This window comes from Aquila chrysaetos, chromosome Z (assembly GCF_900496995.4).
Source record: "Aquila chrysaetos chrysaetos chromosome Z, bAquChr1.4, whole genome shotgun sequence".
NCBI lineage: Eukaryota > Metazoa > Chordata > Aves > Accipitriformes > Accipitridae > Aquila > Aquila chrysaetos.
This window is the reverse complement of record NC_044030.1, coordinates 7959370-7986176: the sequence shown is the minus strand read 5'-3', so window position 1 is coordinate 7986176 and position 26807 is coordinate 7959370. Positions and strand designations below refer to the sequence as shown.

The following is a 26807-nucleotide window of genomic DNA, read 5'->3' as shown; positions in this document are numbered from 1 at the left end:
GACAATATAGTTCATGGAGAGCAACATTTGTTGTTTCATACCCTTCATTATATTTTGTCAGGTGTTGAATTCTTGTGACTGGTAGTTTTACATACTGCTGTGGTCTCTAAACAGATTTAATAAAATTAATTTCAGTTTTATACACTCACTGTACTTGAGCTATGTCCTTACCATGATGAATGAACTCATACTTTGTGCATTCATCATAAGTTAAGAGATTAAGTTAAGAGCTTTCTGATAAATTTGTGTTTATTTACCTTGTATAGAAATAAATCCTCATATGACTGAAAATTTTCTGCGGTTCTTATATAGCAGTTATATTATCAATTTCACTCTGCTTTAAATGTAGTGATGTATCATCATATCTAAAAATGTTAGGTTTGCTTCACTGTACGAGAGATCAGCAGATCTGTTAGCACACTAGCAACCAGCAATCCTATTTAGATTGTTAAGATGTTCAGATGTTAATTCAGTGCGGTGCGTTTGTATCTGCAGCCTTCTGCTTTGTCAAAATAATTTTTAGTTCAGAATTCAAATATTTTTGTATTTGCTAATTTTCTGTATTGTTCACATCTCTGGCAGCAGAATAATACAGGGGATTATCTCATGATTTAATTTCAAGTAGTTCTTTTAAAACACTAGAATAAAAAATTCTGCAGTTAGATTTTGTTATGTTTAAATACATTGCAGAGTGATTTTAGTATTGTATTAATGATACTATTCTTAGATGGAGAGTTCGGCAGAAGTAAGCGTATTGCTTTTAGTCAACTGACTTATGTTACATTATTTCACAGAAGATTATTTGGAAAATTGGATAGAGCTCAGATTGCTGACATGGTTTATACAGATGGGAAAGAATAGGCTAATATTGCACCTAAATAGAGAATGAAATAGTAGCCAGTTTATAAAATGTGAGACAGTTTCTTAGCATAAGCTGTTGAGTTTCTTTGTATAATATTAGATTCAAATCTTCTAGTAGTGGAATTTTTTTCCAGATCACACAGAGCTTAGAAACCCCAAACTGTACATCAGATATGCTGAATAATTGTGCAGTGCAGAACAAATTTCTTCTGAGGTGGTTTAACAACTGATTGGTATAACATATTGATGCTCAACAAAATGTTTATTAGTTTAAGTAAAAATATATGATGTTTAAAAGCATACTTTGAAATTCATCATCTGGCTGTTTTTATCACCTCTCTTCCCTCCTCATACATGTGGAGTTCTACATAATACTTCACTGTACTTTCTGGCTTTTGAAATAGGAATCCCATTATGTTTTGTTTACAGGTGGAAAAAATGGGTCATTTGATACTGGATGCCATTTTCCTGACCCTTTCTTATTTGTAGGATTAAAGCAGAAAAACTGTATGGATGCTTAGTTTTAGATTACTGGAGCTACAGTAACATAGCCATATGTGAGGATGATTAAAGTGCAGATTAAGCTTTGAAGAGAGGAGTTTTTTGAATATCTGCATCTATTTTACATATTAGTGTATGTTTTCCATTGGGCACATAGATATAATCATGCCGTTTTAAATTAAGTGACAGTGTTCTGGAACAGAATTCTGCTGCTTACATGTGCTTTTTATAATAAAAATACAGATTATTTTCTTCTTTAAGGTACATGTGTTTATAATTTAACATTTTAATACTCCTTCACACAGAGGAGTGTTCCAGGGTCTCAAGCACAGCGAATTTTAATAATTCTCCATGAAAATGTAATTGTGGCTGATGATACTGACCTTTCAGAATTTCAGTGTAACCGTTTGCTAGCTTCAAAGCTGCGTACACAGGGTATTTTATTACTTTGTCACTGATACTAACACTTCTCAATTTCCTTTCTATTATCCAGCTGTAGTTTAGAGAGCCTCACTAATTAATGTACAAAGCTTAAATCTCTGCTGTCTTGAATACACTGTGGGCATGCCAACAGCTTGTTCTTTGGTTATTTGGTTGCGTAACTTCTAGTAACCCTGCCAGTCTACACCAGATACGTGATTGTGGCTCTCGAGGACCGGATTTAAAGCTCGGATGTGTTCTGTGCTGAAAACAGCCCCTACGGGTCTGAGCAGTTGCACCAATGGTAGCTGCTGTCTGCTGCTGTTGCTTGTAGGTTGCCTGGCTGCCTAGAGGAATGGGAGAAATGTTTAATTTTGTGCATTTGGCATTGCTGGAGGAGTGAAACAGTGATGGGGAAGAAGGTATTCCTGTGACCTGCAACAGGGCTGCTAAGCAGAGCCTGCGAAGTCTGACATTTCTGTTTTCCTTAGGGCTGGGAAAAAGCAGTCTTTTATGATAGTGGAATATTTTGGGTCCTGTAGTGTGATTGCAGAGTCTGCTGTCCAATTCAGAGATAACAGAGTGAGTTCCCAAGGTCAAGACAGCAGAGAGTCTGTCCCCAGTTCATACGTGGCTGTGGAGGAGTGCATCTATCTGCGCTCCAGGTAGATGGTGGCAGGTGGGGCACCACAGATCCTGGCGATGTACAGCGAGGCTGCTCTGGGCATGAATATGTGCCACTTGTGGCAGAGGAGGGTATGGTTTTACTGTTTTAGTATAAAGCAGTATGTCACTGAAAAAATCCTGGTACTTAAATGCCGTTAGATTTACGTGTATCCAAGTGCACATCCAGTCATGATGTTCTCTCTTTCACATGCAGTGTAATAAAATTTCAAGGACTCATAGATTTAGCTGTCTTCAGGGGCAGAAGCCTCTAGCTGTCAGTCTGTTGTAAAGTCTGCAGCCTGTTGAGCTGCCTAATTTTGTTGATTTCCTCATGGATGGTATTTGTTAGCAGCTACAGTGGCAAGTGGCATGGCAGTTCTGCAATAAAAGCCATGGGCAAGACAGGCAGTCTTCCCTGAAATCTTACATTTTAATTGCATCCTTACTTTTCATCCTTCTGTGCTGGCTGAGCTCTAAGTGTCTCACTGGTCCATGAGAACAGACATGGGCTGGGCTGTATTTGCCTTGCACACTCTTGGCTGGTATATGAAGTGTTGGTATCAAAAGACTGCTTTCCTCTTAACCTGCAAGGGTGGACGGACACACACAGAGCAGCATGGGGATTTTTGAACTTTCTTGTCTCAGGAGGAGAATGTTGTGATAAGGCTTAGTTGTCGTTCTGGGAGAAAACACAAGGATCTTAAAATAAGCACTGGGATGTCTTGAGGATTTTTAAAGTTTCTTGGAACATTATGTTCCAGATTCAGCCTTACTTGCTGGAAACTTTCTGAATGCTGGCTAAAGCCTTCCCATGCGCTGGTACCCACAGAGTGCGCCCAGTGGCAGGTTCGTGTGGGACTCTAGGGAAACATACCTGGAACAGATGTTTTTTGTTGTGAAACCTCTGCAAATTTTAGCACAGCTTTCACCTAGTTGAGTCTGTTTTGTAGTGCACACAGTTACCTCAGAGATAAAGCCTGAACATGGAAAAGCTACATTCAGAGGAATCATGCTATTTAGCTTTGACACATCTCTTTCACTGCTGTCTTACAGTGAGCTAGCTACCTTTTGCTCTATTTCCTTTGGGCTGCATGCGCTGACAGTGCTTTGGTTCACTAGCTCATGAAGATAAACTCCTAACCTCTATGTTTTGGATATACCCATGTACCCCTAATCTCAGTCTTTTCCTAGAAGGAAGCACTGAGGCAATTTCGTTGCACAAAAAGCAGAAATTGAGTTTATCTTAGCTCTGCTATCTACAGCCAGTTCATGGATATATTGGAAGTTGTAGCTATGCCATTAGCAGCAGTGTGGCTCGAGGAGAACCTTGACAGTAGGTTGTCCATTTTAAAGCTCTTTTCTGACAGTAGCTGGAAGAACATGATTGCAGGGAGGGTGCAAATAACTATAGAATTGTTTCTTCACGTAAAAAGTGTTTTCTAATTGATTGACTTCAGTGCTGAAATATGGAAATTAATGTTACAGGGTTTTAAAAAGAAAGAAAGAAAGAAACGAAAAACCCAGCATGGTTCTGATTTGTGTAATTACCAGTTGCTGGTCTGGATCAAAAGTAGAGGGGCAAAATGGTAACTGATACCTATACCCTGTTGGAATAAAGTATGCTACATAGAGTTCAAATGTAAACTTCCCCCTGCCCCTCCCCCAGGTACTTGTCTGCAAATTTAGGGTTGGATATTCAGGAGTCAGTATTGCTCGTATTACATACCACTAGAAGAATGTGTAGACATAAGCACTGAAGTGTATATCTGGCTGTTTAGAGCATAGAGAGGGATCCAGAATCTTGCTTGCATCTTGAATCAAAGCCTAAGTTTCTCTGCATTTCTTAATTCTTCTACTTACCTACTCATAAGAATGTGGCCTTAGTCAAAGTTTAAAAAAAACCACAACAAAACCAAAACAAACTAAAGGAAAAAGTTCACTAGGTATATGCCTTCCCCTCAGAGAAACACAAGTTTTATTTATTGATCTTATGTTTATTCTTTTACAGTGAAATAAATGCCCGGCTTGATGCTGTGTCTGAAATTCTACTGTCAGAATCCAGTGTGTTTGGTCAGATTCGAAATCTTCTTTGCAAGCTGCCAGATATAGAGAGAGGCCTCTGCAGTGTTTTTCACAAAAAGGTATACCCATAGTTACCCTAATTTATTGTTTTCTAAATGGTGTCGTTCTATCTTAATGTACTTCCATAGTTTTCACATGTTTGTTTAAAAATATTTTCTTCTTAGCAAAACTGAGGCTGACATAATAAAGGGATGCAAGTTTATAAAAATTGTTTTTGCCTTACAGTAGAATCTTATTTTATTTGTTATCAGTGATATGTTGATAGAAGAAATGTCCGAGTGGGGTTCTAGAATACATACATCGTATTGCTAATGCTAACAGGAAAAACATCTATGGTACTGATGATTTAGTGGCTGGTTTCATGAGAGGGGATGGTGCAATAGGTCCTTGTGCCATAAATTATTTCCCTTTAAAACAAAGCATTGCATTCTGTATGCTTATCTAAAATCACACTTGCAAGTAAAACCACTTGGCTGTAGTTAGCTGTTTTCAAATGAATGTTAATTTGTTTATAAATTCTGTAATTTGGATCTCACTTGCACATTTTAATAAGAATTACTTGTAATGAGACACTGACATTTCTTAGTTGAAGCCGATTAATGTTCTAATAGCACCTGTGCAGTACTTCATGTTCTTTTATTTCACTGTTATATTTAGAGGTTTTGACAGTTTGGTTTAGATAAAGGAATAGGTGGGTAGAGGGAGAGCAAAGTTGTAATTTCTTTGGATGGTACAGCACAAAGGTTTCCTCTCTGAAAATCCGAAACTCAGTTCTCATATAATTTTTAAAGCCCTAATGTGTTGCAGCATTAGGCACATGGAAAGACTTGCATATTTCAATGAATGGATACAGAGGTCCAGCCATAATGAACTTTATGAAAGGAGGGAGTATGCACCAACTTCTCCATCCTCTAAAATGTACCATTCCACATGATACAATTGTTTTTTCAGAACAGCTGTCCAGGAATTACATAGTTCACTTTTTAATGGTTTAACTCATTTCACGTTGAGTGGTATGTAATAAGGTTTGTAGGGATACATCTGTATTTCACAACATTCTGGCAATCCTCCACTGCTAACCTGTGCTTCTTTTTTTTTTTTTTTTTTTTTTGGTACTAGTCTGTATCTGTTTTTTCAGGTGTCCCTTCCTGTTGCAGGACTGCTTACCCTTCTCAGCTTTAAAGCTGGCATTTAGGTGGAGCCATTCAGAGACCCTGGATTTTCATGTGATTTTTGGAATGAGCTGACAATGTAGTTTGTGTTAACAACAGCCACTGTGGCATGATGATACATGTTTAGTGAACCATTATGTTGAAGAGAAGTTGCAGGAGAGAAGTGCTCCAGCAGAATCCTTAGGAAGGGTAAATGAGGGGGAAAAGCTCCAAGCATACACTTTTCCTTTGATGAATTAGCTGCACTTGGTAAAAATCTAGTTTGTCATCCATTGCAGAACACTGTGGAGAGCACCCAATGCACTGAGTAATCCCTGAAGATCTTTAGGACTTTGAGGAGATGACAGTGTCCCTGAATGACAGGGACTGTTTTGAATAAAGAATCAAAAGCAGACTCTGGGAAACAGATTCTGCAGTCTAGACAGACAGTGAATAGAGTCTGAAGAAAGGTCCCTGCAAAGTAGATACATACTCAGGAGCTTTTACTGGTTTTCTTGAATATTTGTGGTTTTTTTCAAAATATCCAGTCAATGCTGCCATTTCAGTTCCCACTATAGGAGCCTTTCCAGTTCTGTTAATTCCAGATGTCCATCTCCACATCTTCAACATGAGGTTCCCTGCAATTTCATTCCCGTTAAGGGATCCAAAACTCTGAGTGGAGTGCACTGGTGGCTTAACTAAAGGAATGTGCTTGTTAATTCAGTGTTAACTGCAGGAAAAACAGGTCACTGTGACAAGTATTACATCCTTCAGGCCCTTTAGATTTCAGTGACGTTAGTATTTGAGGAGGTATGTTTCATGAAGGGAGACCTCTGAAGTGTACAGAGACAGCTGGATTGTCTCAGTCGTTTTAAACATCTTTCATTCAGATCAGCCACTGCAGAACTTTTATTGTGCAATGCACTTTGCACCAGTAACCTCAAGAGGAGACAGAAAAAAAATAAACGCAAAACAATGCTCTGGTTTGGGACTGACTTTACAAGGCAAAGCATTCTTATTGGAACTCTTCTGGTAAATGACATCATTGTATATTTTCCTGGTCTGACTGTTAATTTTTTTATTTATTTTTTTTACTAAATCTGCTAGTGATTCTTATCTGGTAGCATCATTCAAATTGGCAATTGTTAATCTGACCCTCAACAAGTTCTCATTACCCCAAACCCAGACCACCAAAAGCGATTGCTGATCTACCCCCAGGTACGAGCAATCTGGAATTAGAACAGCATTCTTGTAGTAGGAGTTAGGTATTACCTTGGGGGTCATATTACCAGCTCCAAGTTTGCTCCAGCCTGAAAAAGGACTATGGGAGTAGTTAAGGAGACAAGAGCAATGTTACTGTTGCTATGGAGAGTGGAATTAATACAAGGACTGGTTGTTCTTCTCAGTTCCTGCAGCTCCAGCACCTGACATCTTGCCAGGCAGAAACACTGTCAACAGCAGAATGGCCTCACCCTTCTCCATGCCAAGAGAAGGATGGATGGAGATGAACTGTTTGAAGAGTTCTTGGTAGCATTCAGAAGTTGACTTCAAAGGGAAACTGAGAGACAGGGAATTGTCAAGAGTTTTGTCTAAATAGTGCCTGGAGCTGATGCAGAATTAGGTCTTGCTGGAAGACACATTGGTTCAATGTTTTCCATAATCAGTTCAGCTATGCCCTCTAGCCCCTGGAGAGACCCAGCAAATAATAGAACAAAAGTTAGACCACGTGCGTTTCTTTTTGTGATCTCCATCTCAGGGCAGTGGGAAATATGAATGGCAGGATCCTACTATTTTGTCTCAGTTAAAGTGATGACTGCTTAGCCTTGCCTTGGGGTGCACAGAATGGCAAGAGAGCAGTCAGAGACCTATACTTGAGTCACTCTGAAAACCAGTACAGAGTAAACATGCCATCAGTACTTTTAGAAATGTGTCCTGCAGGGCCATCCTGATGGCGCTTGCTGGTTGCATGCCTGGTTTCAAGCAGTGTGTTTCAGAAGATAAATATTTATACAGGCTTGATGCATAAATGTTTATCTTATTTGTACCCTTTGCTCAATAAACATTATTTTTTGACTAAAGCTCAGTCACCAAAGTGGACAGGAATCATAACAAATGGTCATTGAATTTGCAGAACACATTAAAGTGAAGCTGTTTCACTGAATTCCTACGGAAGGAGTGCGGTCAATAATCAAACCATACCAGGGTGTGTAGCAAAATGTCATTTCAGTTTGTTCTGCTCTTAACTTCAACTGTAGGCTTGCCCTCGTTTGGAGCTCCTCACAAGTTGCTGCAGTTGGGAAAACCTGTTCCATTCTGAATCAGTGTCTGAAAATTTGCTGCCCGCTTACCAGGCTGCTCACCTGTGCAAAATAAAGCAGGCAGTTGCTACAAGGGGGCGTATTTGCTGCTTCACTGCCTACAGCCTCCCTGTGGGATTTGCCTTTCAGTTTTCCAGTGAGTACGTCACTACTTCAGTGTCATGCTCAGACTCCTCAGAGGAGAAGGGTGTTGCTCAGCTGGGTGCTAAGTGTTTAAAATCTTTCACATAAGCTTGTCAACCAGAATGATGCTGAAAATGTGCCCTTTCCTGGAAGGTACATTTGATACTTCATTGAATATGGTGTGATTTTTCAGAAGATTCAGAGAAAATTGTTGTATTTCTGATTTTTTTTCTTTTATTAAAGCAATACCTGTTATATGTGCCGAGGAAATTATTGTTTCTATAGAATGATTAAAATAAATTCTCCCCATAGCATAATATACTGTTGACTTCAGCTAACACATCTTATGTTTTTTACATTTTTTCTTCTGAGGTAGCAGTATGTACATCTTGTATATACTATACTTTTAATCTTTTGAAGAATTTGCATCACAGATATTTTTAGATTTGCAATACTAAATGCTGATTTGAGCAAATTGTTCCCTGTTAAGCTGATTAATATAAATAATGTCATAACAAGGGGACATAGTAACCTTAAAATTAAATACCTCATTTTTCCTAAAACAAAAATAGTATGCTCACTATACTAAAAACATAAAGGTAGCTGTTACAGTTTGAAAGGAGTGGTAAATGTATGCTGCATTTCAACTCCCATTTTTTTATTTGAAGTGCTTTTGATTGGTCAATGGCTGTCAGCTGTGGGTCTCTGTGGCTCCCTTATAGATCTGTTGGAAACAATTTCACTAATGCAAGCAGGGCTAAATTGCTTTCAGTGTTGTTGAAAGGCTGTTACATCTGGCATACTGCTGTGGATCTTTCGTGCATTCTTCTCAGTGGCAGCCATACTATTTTCAATACAGTTTGATAAACTGCTGGTTGAAACTATTGTTTGGCATCACTGTCAACTCTGAGGTTATTTTTCTAGTGCCAGAGAAGCTGTAGCTATCATTGACAGCATTTCAAAATTAGACTTCAAAAATAGCATTGAATAAGCTTGTGAGAATCTAAGGTGTATGCAAGACTATTAATCCTGCTTTATGTAAACCATTTTTACTGTATTTTAAATGCTTCTAATTTATAACACAGTTATATATCTTTTGTAATGTTACTTAGGATTTAAGTAGAATCAGTCCCACTTTAATGGAGTCCAGCTTTTTGGAGTTACTTTTATGCATCTGTTCCAAGTTACCTGTTTGGTTAGTAAGTAATTTCTGCGGTGGAGCCATTACATTTTAGATGCAAAGCCCTGCAGTGTTACTAAAATCAAGCCAGGGGAAACAGTAATACTCTGAACAAGCACAAAAGGGATATGTTCACCCTCTTTCTTGGGAATGCTGTGTTTAACAAAGTTGGTTGCAGTAAAGCATGTTGAATTTCCCATTCTCTAAAGGTACTGTAGACTGTAGCTCACAGTACAATCAAATAGGTTTTAACTCATTAGATGACTACTATGGTGTGTAGGCTATCAGAGTTGCTGTGAGAATCTTCAGCATGTTCATTAAGCATCCTTTGAGAAATCTCATTATAACTTTCAGGGTTGTTTACAGTGTCTTGTACATGACCAAGGTTGGTTGGGTTCCCCCCCCCCCCCCATACCTTTATAGGTGACACTGCCTTGAAATCTAGCTTCCTCCCCTTACTGAAGCCTCACCTTCACCAGCCTCACCACCCTTATTGAAGAACACCACAGACAGGTGTTCATATGTATTCTTCAAATCTTTTCCTTTTCCCGCCCTCATATAGATAGTGTACTAATTAAGTCCCTATTTGGTTCCTATTTTTAAAGAACAATTAAAAAAAACAACCAACCAAACACCACCTGTTCAACTGATGTATTTCATAGTGTCCATATTTGTTCATTCTTCTTTTGGACATTGTTCTTCTATGAATCACTTGATGCTGTCTGTCAGGGACCTACTTTGCAAGTTCATGTGGCAGGGCTTTCAGCCTTCGCCTCCTTGAGTACATTTTGTAGTCAAGGGAAGTCTTGCAGAATTTTATCCTTTATCTGCATCAAGGTTGATGATGATGATGCAGTCAGTCATACTGTATTTGACTTTGACTTTGAGTCCAAGCCTGGACTTATCATTTGTTTAGTCTTTCAGAGCTTTCCTTTGTGCTTTGACTTCAAACGCCATTGACAGATTTACTGCTTTATTGTTTTGTTTTATTTTGTTGTCAGAGCTTTTACAAGATAAAATAAGTAAGTTCTGCATTATCAGAAAGATGTTGATAAACTGCAGCAAGTGCAGGGGAGAACTAAAGTTTTCATGAGGCTGAATAATGGATTGTTTATGAAGAAAGATTAAAAGATTATGGTTTGGTTAAGTTGATTAAAGGAGAACAGAAGATTTAGAGATACTTGAAGGGTGTTAACAGCAAAGAAGGAGTTGAGTTAGTGTAATACAAAAGAGTAAAACTAGAGATATTGGGATTAATTTAATGGAAGGGAAATCTAGGCTATCTGATAAAACTTTTACATGATGATACTTATCGCTTTATGGATTAGTTTCTGAAAGGAAGTGGTAAGCACATAGTTTCTTGGAATATAAGGGCCTGAGAACAGACAAAAAGAAAACTCATGGAGAAAAATTGAGCAGTTGCAGGGAAACCACCTGTCGTGGTTTAACCCCAGGCAGCAACTAAGCAGCACATGGCTGCTCACTCACTCCCCCCCACCCAGTGGGATGGGGGAGAGAGTGGGGGGGGGGAGTAAAACTCGTGGGTTGAGATAAAGACAGTTTAATAGGACACAAAGGAAGACAATAATAATAATAATAAAATTACAATAATAAAGGAATTGGAATATACAGAACAAGTGCTTCACAATGCAGTTGCTCGCCGACCAATGCCCAGTTAGTTCCTGAGCAGCAATCTACCCGCCCTGGTTTATATACTGGGCATGGCATCACACTGTGTGGAATACCCCTTTGGCCAGCTGGGGTCAGCTGTCCTGGCTGTGTCCCCTCCCAACTTCTTGTGCCCCTCCAGCCTTCTTGCTGGCTGGGCATGAGAAGCTGAAAAATCCCTGACTTAGTACAAAGACTACTTAGCAACAACTGAAGTCATCAGTGTGTTATCAACATTATTCTCATACTAAATCCAAAACACAACATTATACCAGCTGCTAGAAAGAAAATTAACTCTATCCCAGCTGAAACAAGGACACCCCCTAATGGGTCTCTTCTATCTCTAACTTCCATGGATCTGAAACAAAGAAGAACTTAGGTTTTCCAGCAACATTCAGCATGTAATCTCTCTGGCCTTCCCGAATGTCATGAAATACCTTGGTTAAATTGCATATTCCTTTAGTCAAATATCTACCAACCTTGCCTGTTTGGAATGACAAGTGCAGTTGTTCAGCACACAGCCATGCTTCAGGTTAGTTGGAGAGTATCTAACAGATACTGGCTTTAAGATATCTTCAGTTATATTTACTTACTCATGTGATGGAATGCATTTTAAATGGCTAGGAATGATTTTTCTTTGATTTTTGTTTAATATAGTCTTTATGATACAGCAAATCAGTGAACACAGCAAGTAACCTTATAAATTATTTTCTTGCTAGCCTTAGTCAGTCATGTACAACTTCCAGTGTCCATAGTAAATTGCCAAGGCTGCAGGTTTAGGTGTATCTTTATTCCGTATTTATACAGCATGGAGGCCACTCTCCCATCACTGGTCACAGTAGTGACATGTATTTAATGAGAAGAGGGCTAAGGCTGTAACTGGAGTGTACCTTTATTTATTTTTTGTGGTTTTCAGAAGGTTCAGTTTAGATGGCCTTCATGTTCTGAAGGGCTAGTAGGCATTACAGAGCAAACTTACTTTAGGGTTTACATATGTGGGGACAGAGAGAAAATGTTCTTTTCTAGCCCAGCATTTTTGTTAATACTTGCTTCTGTGTTTGGGTACAGAAGTTATTTGGGAGAATAACTACAGTGTGATAGATGAGATAAACGTCTTAGTTCTTGCATATGGGTGTGGGAAGGAAAGAAAGAAAAATTTACCTCTGGGGAGAAATTGAAAGAGAAGGGATGACAAAAAATGTAGACATGTTTTATGAAGTAGTGATTCACTGAAGCCTACATGTTCTGTAATCAATGTTGTACTGATCACCACAAAATACTGACCAGAAATTAAATTCTAGATTGTATGTTGCCTGGGTAGGAGAGAGAAAAAATGTAGGAAGAGAAGGATGCGGCATAAAAAGAATATTATAGTAGAAGCATTCACTATATCCTACTGCCTTCCTTGCATCCTCAGGTGAGGAAAATAAAGTGGTTCTTCCAGTGGTGTCAGCTGACTGATGGGAGAAGACCAAAGAAGGAATGTTTCTACAGATCAGTAAAATGTGAAAAAATATCAGCATAATTATTTATGGACAGCTTTTTTCAAACGTTCTGAAATGGAAATGTCCTGCAGTGCCACTGAATTCAGCAGGGTTTGAAGGCATTAAGTGTCTCATAGGACTGTGTTTTCATTTGGTATACAAATATGGTCTAGCAAAATGCAAACTTACTTCTGTAAAGACCACTTCAGAATTGGTATTACCTACAGGTGGAGCGTGAGTACCTTGGGTAACTGAGAGTTAAATGGAACGACTGAGTGGGGGGGGATTAGGAGTGTGGCAGGAGTTGAATTGTTTTGTTAGGATTGTTAACTGCTTGCAAAATCCTGACCCTGATGGCTAATTCTTGAAAATGAGCTAAAGGTAACAAACTATGTTAACGCTGAAGAGCCTCTAGAATCTAACAGCAAAATATTTGAGCTGCATCAGAAGTAATATTAATGGTTAACAAGAGAGGAGTTTTGCTCTTTCAAGTCACTGCTTTTGGTGAGAAGCTGCTTTAAGGAGACCAATATGCTCCAACTCTGTGGATATCATGAAGCAAGCTCTGAAAGTGCTGTGTGCTATTGGCTCCAATCTGGGAGATTCCCTTTTGATGATACCCTGGCTAACTGACTGAAAGAGATAGAAAAATCTCTTTCATAACTCTGTGGTGAGGAGAGGGTGAAAAACAAAGACTGGGTTAGTGCGTTCTTAGTCTTCTCATCACATAGACTTCAGAGTAACCAGCCAGAGGCTGAAGCTGGCAAAAGCTACACGCACTTTAAACAGTGACTGCTGGTTTTCTCTTTCTGTGTTTTTTTTTTTTTTTTCTTTACTTTCCTGTGTTCTTGTTCCAAGACTCTCCCTCTCTGCACCTGACCTTGGCTTTCCAAACCCTCTCTTGCCAAAACAGCAGCCTGGGGATTCAGATAACACCACACACGGAGGCACAAGCTCTTATGGACAAGTTGTGGTGCTCATAAAATTATCCAACCTGCTTTTTTTCTGTTTGCACATTATTGGCCCATTTTTCTGCTGTTTGTCTACTGCATATGTTACACATCTCCATCCAGCAACAGGAATAACAGAAATCAGCTCTTGACTGATTCCTAACGACAATGGTTGAAACAGTTAGTATGCTTTACTAATCTCGTGCATGTGATAAGATTATGCAGTTGTGTTACAGTACATACATTTTAATTTTATTGTGTCTCATTTTCAAAAAGCAAAAGAACCTGTAGGATTTAATGAAAATATAATACATTGTAATGATATAAACATTGCTTCCCTTCTCAGTGCTCAACGCAAGAGTTCTTCTTGATAGTCAGCACCCTGTCTCGTCTGGACTTGGAAATTCAAGCTCTTGTTCCAGTCATACATTCTCATGTGAAAACTCCTCTATTACAAAATGCACTATTGGAAATCCCAGAACTTCTCTCCCCAGTAAAACATTATTTAAAGATCCTTAATGAAGAAGCAGCCAAGTAAGTAGAGAAAATAGATGAATCTTCCATGCCTCATAGGCTTTCTGACTAAATGTATTCACTTATGCAAATTATGCATCTTATTTTAATATACTGTAGGTTTACATTTTGGGGTTTATATTTACATGTCTACAGGTTGCTTATAGTTAAAGCAGATGTTGTTGTTTTCTACAGCTTATATTCTTTTTTTAAAGTTAAACTAAGCAAATATTTTGCCTAGTTGGTGTCTACCTCGGGCTGAATAATGTTTCGAAAGTTTTTCAGCTGTTTTGGGGAATGAATTTAGAGCAAAATATGTTTTGCTCATGTTAATTTGTTTAACAACTTTTTAATTTATTTTTTTTAATAGAGAAGCTATTCCTTTTGAAGAGAGACTTGACCTTCAGCAGAGTGGCTGCTCTGCTGTCAGGAGTATGCCTTTTACTATTTTTGTGAAAATTCATCAGAGCTTTGAGTGCCCCCTATGCTTTTTTAAAAATCTCTTTACATACTTACTAATGACAGAGAATATAAAGTTTAATAGCTCTGAAGATTCCGTGTAGCCTGTGTGATTTGTACCCCATCACAGCATTTCTGGGGTTAGTGCCCTGTTTGTGGACTCCCTCTAGAGAATGACTGAACGAGCACCTACCTTAGGCTCTGGGTGTGATCAGGCTTTTCCCTGCAATTGTGTTCCTGCAGTCTTGGAGAGGTGACCTGGAAGGAAGGAGGCTGTCTGCCCTTTTGTGTCTTAATTCTGTCCTTCGCTGGTCCAAGAAAAAAATGGTAGACAAAGGAAGAAGATGCTTACTTGGAATGAATATTCATTATAAGGGAGAGTGTCTTTAAAGAATTTGTTGTATACTGTTTCTTCTGAAGAACTGCTGCCTCCATTGTTACCCCTAGATCCTAGTTTTAACGAGAGGAAGAAGGTAGTAGGAGTCTTAAGATGCAGATTAGTAAAGCAAGAACATGAGTTCAGTAAGGAAGGGATGTGTAAAAAAAACCTCTCAGAGGACAGGATTTAGGATAATACCTTGTGACCAGTAAAGGTCACTGTCTTTTAGAAAAAAAAGCAATATAAAATCTTCTAAAAAAGGTTCTCTCATGCTACTAGGCACAGAGGCAGCCTGTCTGGCTTGCACAAGCAACCTTTCTGAGGACTTGACTCTGCAAGTTTTTGGTCTCCTTTCAGTGTTGTTTTTGTTTACACAACAGGTTGAGAGGACATTCTGAACAAAAAATGAGTATCATCCAGCTTTATATCCAGATCATCCTAAACTTCCCTGCTATGAGCACGTTTATTTAACTTTGAACTTTTCCTCATGTGTAATATTATGAGATACACTTGACTGTGATATAACTAGAGATTCTTTGATGAAAGATATGGTACATAGTTTAATGTGTAGTTATACTGGGGCAGCATAGTCTTGATCTTTTATTTTCAAAACAGACTAAAAATAAACATCAAACTTTTTAATAAAAATCTTCTTTATATTTCTCCAACTGAGACTTAAAATTAAAGAAAATTGAAGAATTAAAGCCTAGAACTTATGTAGGGTGCGGCGTTCGGAAGATCTTGCGATGTCACGGAAAGGTAGAAGGCTAGTCGTCGCCTCCCTATGACATACTTGTGATCCCACCTACCGTTGTTAGTATAAAAGGAATTAACTGCGCAATAAAAGAGGAAGTTGACACTCACACTGTGTGTGTTATCTGTCTCTTCCCTGGTCCGGGCCGACCAGTGATCTAATCATGGCACCTTGATATGTAGCAACGCTACAAACTTACTTTTATTTGCTTCTGAATTAGAGACAGATGCAAGGTGTGTAAATTTAGAAGTTGAGAAGGGTAGCAGGATTTGCTATGCCCATTGGACAGGTGGGATTATGAGATTTCTACTGATGCATGGTATCCAATTATAGTTGTGGCAGGTTATGAGAAAACAGACTGTATCTTAATTGTACCAGATTTACTGTAGGTAGGTTTAAAATATGGGGTTTTTCTGTCACTGTATTGATGATGGCTAGAATAGTATTCAAAAACAAGATATAACAGTATAAGTAGAAGATACCATCATTGATCTGCAGAATGCATATATTTTATTTGCATTTATTCAAGATGACTAAAATAACTTACCTTTTGGCCCTTATGTATCTCAAACTTGTGTGGCAGTATTCTTTGTACTCAAAAACCTTTCTTTCATTGAAATCATTGTGACTACTCATATGCATATGTGCACACACACACACTTGCCACACGTAAGTATACTGTATCATGTGTTAATTTTATTATGTGGATAAAATCCTGTAGTGGTTTTCAAAAGTATCTCTCTCCTCCAGGGTTTTTTAGGGGGAGTTCGAGATTTTAGGTTTTGTGGGTTTTCTTAAACTGTCAAGTTCTAAATTTTTGGTAGGTATCACATAGCAGTGACAGTCTTCACAATCAGCTGCTGGCTACTAGCGATCTTTTTTTCCTTGCATTCCCATGGAAACACGTCTAATCAGCACAAAATCGTTTCTAAAAATTAGTATTGTATTTTAAAATGGTATTTTTACTGTCACTTATATAATAACTGCGTCCATGTAATGCAAAATCAAAGCACAGCTTTGTGTTACCTGTCTGGTCACTGGCTCCAGTTGTAGTTTCATTCTCAGGCAAAGGGGTATCGGAGTAGATAGAATATTAGACTTTTATTACTTCTAAGTTTTATTACTTTCAGTTTGCTAATTACTTGCTCTCCAAATATTAGATATCAGGGTAATTATGTAATTAACTGGTACAGTTTTGTATTTGCTCTGAAATACAAATGTGTATTCCAGTTAACTTAGGGCTGATTGCACTGCTTTCTATTGTTTGCCTGATACTTATTAGGATAAGTTAAATTTTTGATTTTTTTTATGACAACCATATTTTTTAATAGGTTGTTCAGCTTCCCAATTTTAAACATTTGAATGGCATTGTCTGTTTCAGGTTTCAATCCTGAGCTGAGATAGTGCAGCCAAAACAATTCTGTCATTTTCTGACAGTGAGACTAGAAAAGAGCATTGTTTTGCATGTATTAAAAAATGCTCTGGTTAATCTTTTCTTGAGAAAAGAAGAAAGCTACTCTGAGAAATTCCTAATGACATCCTGCTTTGATGAAGGCCTCATGGGAGGGATTTTTCTTTGCATTCCTCATGAAAATCTGCACAAATATGGCCAAATTCTAAATATGTCAAAAATCTGTGTTCACGTTATGCAGCAATTATCTAAAGCTTCACACTTAATCATGACAAAGATGTTGTTGGCACATGGGATGCTCCAGGTTGGGGCAGCAATTGTATGCCAGAATTATGAATTGAGACAGAAGGGAATGATCTTTCTTGTGCTTCCTTTTCTTGCTCTGCTTGACCAAGGGAGAGCAAACAGAAAGCTGCAGGATGCATGTTCAGAGACAACAAAAAAAACTAGTCAGCAGGGTTTGGTATGGAAGAAGGAGCATAGTGTGATAAGAGTAGAAAGGAACAGGAATAGATTGGTTTTGAATACATTTGGGGTTTTTAATAACTTGGTGTGGCCTCTTAGAGTGCGTATACAAAGTGCCTTTCTATTTATGTAGTGTGTATGGCAGCTTTCAGTAAATGTGCTGTACTATGGCCAAGTAACAGAAAAGCTGTATTTAGAGGGGAATAAAGCTAGTGTTAAAACAAATGAGAATAACTAATAAAAATATGGATGTAGCCAGTAGAATTGGGGAACGTATCTTTGATTTTACTGTTATTTTATCTTACGCTTTTTATGGATAGGACTGGAGATAAAACCCAATTGTTCAAGGACCTTACAGACTTCCCTGTCATCAGAAAGAGAAAGGAGGAGATCCTGGATGTGCTTTCTAAAATCCAATTGCATCTCCTGGACATTCGTAAACAGATTAAGAATCCTTCTGCAGAGTATGTTACAGTTTCTGGTCAAGAGGTAATACGCTATCTATTCTGTATGACTGTACCCTTTCTTGTCTAGAAAATAACTTAAAAGTCAGACTTAACTAGAGCTCTCTTCATTTAGTATGATACTTGATGAGGTCATTTGACTATAACCTTTTGTACAACTTTAAAGAACAGTTTTGTCATAGTGCCACTTTTTTATTTGTTGTCAATTACTTTACTGATTTAAATAATAAAAACACTTTAGCACAGTTGAATTTGGTTCAGTAATGCTTTGCTCTTCTGTATATGTAAAAACACTTGCATATGTCCGAGGTTAATTATGTGGCTATTAAGTGCTGAAATATTCTCAGAGAAACAGGAAGCACAGCATTAGGTTAATTTGAAGAATGGTAAAATGATTTGTAAGTACTGATTAAGACTGTAATTTGAAAGATGGGAGAGCAGAGGAACAGTATTAAAGAATTATAAATGTTATTTTACTTTTAATTCTTAGAAACGGTTGTTGCGGACTGGAGCTTTTTTTTGCTACTTGCTGTGCAAGTGTGGGCAGGCCATGCTCCAGCGAGCTGAGAAGTTCAGTGCAAGAACAAAGAGATGACAGATCCTGCCAGATCTGGGGGGGAACTGAAAGGAGCAGTGAGGTAGCACTGTTCAGCATTGTCCTTTGGGAACTGAGAGTAGGAAGGCTGGGGACAACTCCACAGAAAATTGGGAAAAGAAGGGAGTTAGGAAACTGAAGGAGAGTTGGGAGTAAAAGAGATGAATCAGTGAGGATAGGGAGGGAAGGAGCTGGAAGCAGCCCCCTGTCACCTAGAAAGGTGAGAAAGACCCAAGAGACAGAGCAGGGAGCAGACAGGCAATGCTGGAAGTGAGAGAGAACGTGAGAAAGGATGAGTTAGAGATAGCAGCATTTCATAAAGACCTCGGGTGGATATTTCTTTTGATGATGAAGCTGAGAAGAGGAAACGTGGCTAAAGAGGTGGGTAGGCTGTCAGCATGGATGCTGAAGTCCAAGAGGAAACATGGAAGAGTGCGTCTGAGTATTGCACGAGGAAGGGATAAGCCAGGATTTGAAAGGTTTCTCTCAGAGAGGGTGGATGAAGAGGTGGATGATGACACATGTGTGAAGGAAAGGCAAAGAGAAGAATTAATCAGAGAAAGGAGAGCATCTGAGGAAGTAATCAGATGTGAACTGGACAGGAGAGTTTCAGAAACCACCAGTCACTACACACAGATTTAAGAGAGGAGGCCTTTGTAGCAGGGGATGGCTCAGAAACCATAGACAAAAAGATCTATCTTGTATATTCATGAAAGGAGTTGCAGAGGTTACAGATAGCTATTATTTAATTACATCTGGTATGGGTGTTTCATAGACATCAAAAGAGGCAGTAGAGGAAGGATTAGAGAAGGTGGTCAGTGAGGAAAGGAAAGACACTAAAGGAATGGAAGTAATGGAAAAGGAATTGTAAGGGAGGAGCAGATCATACGCATAACAAGAGTCTCTTTGAGTTGAGCTCTTTCTTCCTCAGATCTATATGGTATATTCTTCTTACGTTCTTGTAGCACTCTTATAGATGTAGCATTCAAATGCTTCTTCACAACAGACCTGGGCAGAAGCAGGTTCATGGTTTGCTAGTTCTGAAAGAGAGAAGCTGCCAGGAAGCTTTTTTTACATATCTCCCTACTCTGAACATCTGTTCAGGGAACAGGCCTTCTTGGGCGGGGCGGGGGGGGGGGGGGTCAAACTATTTACTCTGCCATGTGTGCCCCCAAACCCATGATTATGAATACATGGTTAAATTTTCAGAGTCAGCCCACTGCGTGTTAACTTACATTTAAGTTCCTGTTAGAGTTCAGATGAAGATCCAGTTGACGCATACCTTTTCCAAGATATGAGGTTACACCTGTATCTATCTTACCTTTTTGTTTCTAGACCTCTAACGTAATTCGTAGTGTGCACTAAACAGGACAGAAAGCTCTCCAGATAGTGATAGCATTGCTATTTGTTTCAGGCAGGATTTAGAGACAAATTGCTGCATTTGGCAAGTATTTGCTTCTTGCATTGCATAACCAGTGCTTTGGTCCCAGTTTATTTAATACTGCAATTATTTATTTAATAGGGCTAAGAATAAAAGGACGAAAAAGCAAATGCTTTTGTTGTTTTGAAGAAGATTGCAACCTCTCTGCTTGTTTCTCACTAGCCACACAAATAAACCAGGCAATTGAACTGGCTGTGTTAATTTAGGCTGTTTTGAGTTCGGGTAGGCATCCAGCATAGACATAAATGTGGTACTATTTTCTGTCTTCCTTTAATAAACACAGCACGTTTAATTGTTTTGAGATGAACTTTAGAAAAAACTGTAATTCCGGCACAGGAGCAGTTGGCTCATTTTCAAATCTTTGCAGATCTCTGCTTCTACCCATTTTCAGTCTGTCTTGTGTGTATTATGCAATTTCAGGGTTTCTACAGTACCAAATATTTTAAAAGTGTCTTAGGTGAATTAAGAACTAGTGCACTTCATCTTTGCTGGAGTCTTGTGCTCATGTTAGGATTATTATTCTTGTTTGTACTTGAAGATGATTGCTGGCTATTCTGGTGAAGTGTGGAAGCTTTTATCTAAATCGTACTAACTGTAATGGAAAAGCTTTGCCAGATGAGAGTCTCATGGTTTTCTGTAAAGGTGATCAGATTCTGGGTTAATCTAATCTCTGCTAGAAATTCATTTTCCAACTGAATTCTTTTATTTAAGAATGCCTGAATTCTTTGACATCTAGGACCTCAGGCTAGTGGTACAAAGATAACCGACATGAATCATATAAAATGCTGCAATAAACACATTGTGTAAATTACAGTGCACTGAACCTCTTGCCATTACTACTGGTTTCCCCTATTCCTTCCCTTTCTGACCCCAAGTTGATCCAAACTTGAAGCAAGGTACTGTAGATACAGTGCTAGCATTTGAGATTTTGAGCTCTTGTCTGTGACATGTTATAGGTAACTATGGCTCAGTATGAATCACTGATCCCTAGGCAGGAAGGCACACCTCGCTGATAAGGAGTAGCCTCAGTACAGGTGGTATATAGTGTAGAGTGCATGTTAACACTGAATTCTCTACAAGGCCCAGTCAGGATCAGGTAAGCAAGACTGACTTACTAGCTTTAGTCTTGTTTTGGCTTGATAAGAGGGAGGTGAGGAGAGTGTGTTAGGGGATGGAGGAATAGAAGGGCAGAGATGGGGCAGCAATGTGGTAGGGCACAAGAACAGCTCAGGACAGGAGTTGCTCTTTCGGCAGAAAATGTGTATGTTATAACTCTCACTTCTGGGGGAAAAAGAACGTTAGCTTCTGGTCTGCTCAGTCTCTTCAGGCTGAATATGGTTTTCCTCTGATGCATGCAGATTTCTTGATACATGATGATTATGGTTCTGTAGTCTTCCTAACTTGCCATGATACTATATTTCTGTTTATTTTAGTTCATGATAGAAGTCAAGAATTCCCATAAATCATCTGTGCCATCTGACTGGGTTATGGTTAGTAGGTATGTAAAATGTCTGTGAAGTTTGTTCTATTTTAATATTTAAGAAAAAAAGTGTTATTTTGGTATTACAATTAATTACGCACACATTCTCGTTGCTCCATGTGTTTGTTTTGTTTTTTCTTTTTAAACTGAAAACCAACCGAACAAAATTGTTATGTTAATTTATTGCCCATAATAAGTTTTGCTTAAAAGCAAACAAAACCAAACTGAAAAAAATTGAGTTATTAAAACACTTGTTTTTACATGGTGGATCCTTAGTGCACTATATTACTTGCTTAATCTTTTCAAGTACATGTACTGGTGTCAAAACTCTATGGTCTTGATTCAGTTGTGCCTGTAGTTTGTACATGCAAATCTTTCATAGAATTTTGATTGTTCTTAGTTTATTCAGAAAGGTAAAGGTAGCTGTGCAAATACCTGTTTGTGCATCTCAATAAACTCAGTGTATTTAAAATGTCATTTTACTTATTCATACAGACAAGCTTTGCTCGCTTTGGTACTTAGTGTTATATAAGCATGATTTTAGATAGTTTTGGATACTTTTTCCAGTAGGTGAAACAGAGATGGACTGAATTATGTAGCTGACTTTTTTCTTTTCAGTCATTTGTTTTATTATTTAAACAGGTTGAATACCTTAATGTTGTGATGTGTAGAGTCCATGTAAATGCTGAATTCTCTACAAGGCCTGGTGTATAATGTGTGTGCACAGACATTTCGCCCCAGAAATAGGCATAATCAAGGTGAACTCTGAAGTGCTGTTCTATTCATTTATGCAAGAATTCAGTATTAAAAGTGCACAGATTAGCCAGAATTAAGATTATGAAGAACAAATTACAGGTAATCTGGATTTTGTAAAAGAATGCCTGGGAATGCCAAAGTGAGTCCTTAAAATAAATGGAAACTAGCAAGATTTACGAAGTTTATTGCAGGCTTATCATGAAGTTTTCCTCTGTAAAGTGAAATTTTGTTCTTGGAGTTCATTGCATATGCAGTCAGTCACTGAAGAGTCATCCATTTGTGCAGTGTATTGCTGAACAGAATTTTGTGAAATATATAAACTTCAGTGATACATGCTACATTGTGAAAAACATTTCAAAAGCCTTCTGAATAGGCAGTGGTGCGGTCACTGATCACTTTATTCACAATAAAGATCACTGGAATCAATAGAGTTTGGTACCACAATAAAAGAATATGTTTTTTAACATCCATTTTCAAGGCTCACAGAGAATAAGAGAAGTAGTCCAATTTTGCATGGGGATGGTGTAACTGATTGCTTAGTAACCTTGATTTCCTATCTGGCTTTTCTCTCTCTTCCAGCACAAAAGCTGTCAGCCGTTTCCACTCTCCTTTTGTTATAGAAAATTACAGACATCTGAACCAGCTCCGGGAGCAGCTAGTCCTTGACTGCAGTGCTGAATGGCTAAATTTTTTAGAGTGAGTTTACAAAATAGAGTCAGTTTTTATCATTGTTATGTATTTTATTTTATTTTTGCTGTAAGAACAGGAAAAAAAAGATGTTTATCTTTTAAAAAAAAAAGTTGATAATTCAATTATGTTGCCCATAACAACTTTAAAGATAGTCAATTAAAACAGTGTTCTTCAATTTAAAGCATTTGAAGGCAAGACCTTTGCAGACTGAGTCCTGAGACCAGCAGTGATGTCTCTAGATTTTAAAATTCTGATGAAAATACACCATTAAATGTATAAGGTGGCTCTCAAAATTTGAAACTAATATCATAGCATTAAGAACCTGAAAGTACGACTGACTGTAAATGAATGAAACTGAATCCAGTAGGTTTATTATTGAAGTACAATGTAAGTGAATTGAAAAAAGAATTTATTATACAAACTAACCAAATTCACATTTAATATTAATTGAAATAGACTGTGGCTTCACTGTTAAGTGTGCCATTACTAAAAAAACCAATAATAAATTAAGTACAATTGCAGTGTTACTTACAGTTTTTGAGTTAGGAATGTTCAGGGTGTTAGGGCAGTTGCTTGAGTGTGATTCTCCATAGCCCTATATTTTGTATGCTAACCCTGCGACTGACTGTGTGTCTGTTTGCTAGAAAGTAGTGGGAGTGTTACTGTCCCTCACAACTGGCTCGGAACATCTGTTTGTCTCAGATCAGAATTTTGAATGGAGTTATTTGACTATTTAGCCAAAGGATCTTTAAAATGGGAGTTCAAAAAATATTTCTCAAATTTCTGAATACCTTTAGTTTTTCAGGTGTCTGGTTATCAATTATTTTTTTACTTCCATGAGTTACAAACCCACTGAAATTGTCCCTCATGTCATGCAATGATAGTTGGCTCACTTTCACTTGTGCTTTTTTCTCCACTGCAAAAACTTAACAAGTTCCTTCTGAAGTTGTCTCACTGGACGTAACTGATGCCAAGGTTTGCCTTCTAGTAGGAATTCAGCAATTAAAATTATTCAGCAAATAAAATTTGGTAGAAACTAGAAAAACATTCCGATTCATTCTTCTCCAGATGTGTTGCCTTTGCAATACTATAAAAATAGTTATGTTAAATAATTTATTGTCAGTATACTAGCCATGTAGGTTTGAGTAGACCTATTTTAACCTTTCTTTACTTAGATCTGCTGCTTTTCATGTTCACTTTGCTGTTTTCAATAGTGTTGTATGATAGCAGCATACAACAAGGAAAGACCTGTGTGTAGGAAAATGCTCTTCTTCCCCACCCCTCCATTTATTTATTTATGTATTAAAATTAAATTTCATTCCCCTACTGGTTTTATATTCCATGTTGTATCTTTGAGACTAGGAGAGGAAAAAAAGAAATTCTTGAGGACTAAGAGAATGAACTCTACTGAAGACTGTTCTTCTGGTAACATCGTTATTGTACTGGGAGAAGCAATACCATAAATGGAAAATGAATTATTGAATTTTCTGTTGTAGACACCATACTTTATTCAAATTGAACTTTAGTGAACTCCTGGGTTCAGGCAGGTTCAGTTTTAGTTTACTTTTTTTTTACTGTAACTTATGGTTGAGGTGAATTGGCAGTTGGGATTCAGTTGCCACTGTGATAACAGTGGCATTTATATAGACCTCATTTAGGCAGCAGGGATCAACTGCAGACCCTTTATATGCTATCTAATGAATTTCATTTTGCCTGCTTTTTTGTGCTTAAAAAGAATTCACTGTTACAATGGGAGCTTGAAGTCTGTCTTGATTAATATTGTGTCCTCATATTGTAACTTAATACACTGCTGGGAGATTTGAATTCAGAGTAATTTAAAGACCATAGGAGCCCTGTGAGAAGCATGCATGGGGTATATTTTGACAGTACATCTGTATCTGTTTGAAATTATTTTTTTCTCTTTTCTTCCTCCTGTTATTTTTCCCTGTTTTGGTATAGCCATTTTAGTGAACATTATCACCCTGTGTCTAAAGCGATTGGTCACCTAGCAACTGTCGACTGTCTGTTCTCATTGGCTCAGGTGGCTAAACAAGGAGACTACTGCAGGTAATCAATTTTTAATTTTTATTTAGGATTTTAGAGGGAATTATAAGAGAGTATTTAAAATAGATTTGATTTTAATATGTGTACTACAATAAAATGCATTATTAAAATTGTTTACAGTAGCTTCAACTTAATCTGATTTTGCACAGCAACACTTCTGGGCTTAATGCAAATCTGTAAACATTGCAGTTCAAATTTGATATCTTATGTTTGTCTGTCTACTGTCTGACCTGAATCTAGTAGGTGATGTATCACATAACTATAAATATATGTTGGACTTTGCATGCAAATTTTTTTCTTTTTTTTTTTTCAGCAAGGTCTGAATTTATAATGTTTTTCTAATACCTAAGATTCTAAGGTGTACGAGGTATGTTTCAAAGATGTATTTCAGGTAAATAATAGATAAATATTAGTGCCATCTTCCAGAGCAGTGATGATGCCTCACCTAGGATCGTGTGTTAGATTTGATGAGCTGTGCACCTTCCTCTGCCCAAGACCCACACATGCACACCAGGCACCGCAGCCTGGGACTCTGGTGGTGCCAAGGCTGTCGCCCTTGCTCTCTGTGGTGGGGACACATGAACCCACAAGTCCTGCTTTGCCAGAGGTTGGTCCAGAGCTGGCTTCTGAGCCTGTGCACCCTGCAACTTGGGTCTTCCCCACCACCACGAGCCCACATCTCTCGCACCCACATAGAGACAGTCAGTCTCACTGGGGTGCCTTCTTCCATACTGTGAGGTCTCTGTCCCCAGAGGCACTGGACACTCACTGAGCCACTGCTTCAACTGGCTGAGTGCTGTCCTAGAGGTCAGCACTTACTGTTTCTGAGGTTTACTGTAGACACACCTGCAAGGGCTGTTGGTTTCCAGTCCTCAGCCATTCCCTCTGCCAGACAGTCCACATACTCTCTCTTGAAAAGTGCTGTGTGTAACTTCTTAAATGTTGTCATTGTGGGGCTGCGCTGCAAGTGCTCAGACAATGGCTTAGGAATAACCGTATGAATTAGTAACATTTGAGACCTGTGGAAAATACAGCAAATCATGTATTAAATGTATGTGGATGAAGGCAAATCAACTTATATATGCTTCTGCTTTTATACAGCATTAAAGATAATATTGATCACTTCTGGACTCTTGGGATCTTGTGTCCCTCTATGAAAATCTCTTTGAAAGTAATTGCTCACTTATTTCTGTATACTCAGATGAGAAAACAAACTGAAATCTGATTAATTCACTGTGCAAAGTTTAAATAATTCACTGAATTTTAAAAAGTGGCTTAGAGCTTATAAACTGGCAGGAAGGAGACTTCTCAGTGAAACTTCAGCTGCAGGGAAGATGTCAATAATTAATTTTGGAGGGCTACTGAAAGAAAGATGGGACCTCCATATTAACTAATTCAAGTATTCTGGAGGAATGTTTTTTGATTGAGTGAGGTTTTTTTCCTATCACCCTACCTGAGGCATGTAAATGAGTCATGAAGTCAGGAACACAGGTGCTCCACACAGTTGCTGGAGAAAGGTAAGCACATCTTACAGTTTCAAGGCATCTCAGGACTCCTGTGTTGGGAGACCCATCCTTTACACAGACAACGTACAACATCAGGGCGCTCAGGCAGCAAAGTTAGATACCTGAAGATGATGGCATATGTAGTCCAGAGAACATCATCTGATGTTTGCGTATCCACTCTGCAGACTGTGAATTTGTTTAAGGAACGCTGTTTAAAAGGTAGTACATGACTAAAGGACATGTTATGCATTCCAGAGCTTTTTTCTTTTTCTTCCCCCTTCCCCCCCTCTTACTGCATGACACATGATTGTCTGATTGTGGGAACACAGGGCAGGGCAGACCTTTTGAATAACTGTGGCTGAAGCCTTACTTCTGCAGGCCCCATTCTCTGAAACCAGAACAGGCAGTCATCAAGGCTCATGGCATC

At 38.3% G+C, this 26807-nt stretch overlaps 1 protein-coding gene across 5 annotated transcripts in view; it reads left to right on the top strand.

The window, feature by feature from the left end:
* MSH3 (mutS homolog 3) overlaps positions 1-26807 on the top strand; it is a 118374-nt gene that overhangs the window by 60617 nt on the left and 30950 nt on the right. For all 5 annotated transcript variants that reach the window (XR_005931557.1, XR_005931558.1, XM_030004430.2 and 2 more), the window contains exons 13-18: positions 4457-4589; positions 13751-13938; positions 17706-17874; positions 21319-21383; positions 22701-22817; positions 24771-24878. Coding sequence is in view for 3 of the 5 variants with exons in the window: in XM_030004430.2 (XP_029860290.1) it covers positions 4457-4589; positions 13751-13938; positions 17706-17874; positions 21319-21383; positions 22701-22817; positions 24771-24878 (780 nt within the window). In the remaining 2 variants the exon portion in view is untranslated. The remainder of the gene's footprint in view (positions 1-4456; positions 4590-13750; positions 13939-17705; positions 17875-21318; positions 21384-22700; positions 22818-24770; positions 24879-26807) is intronic.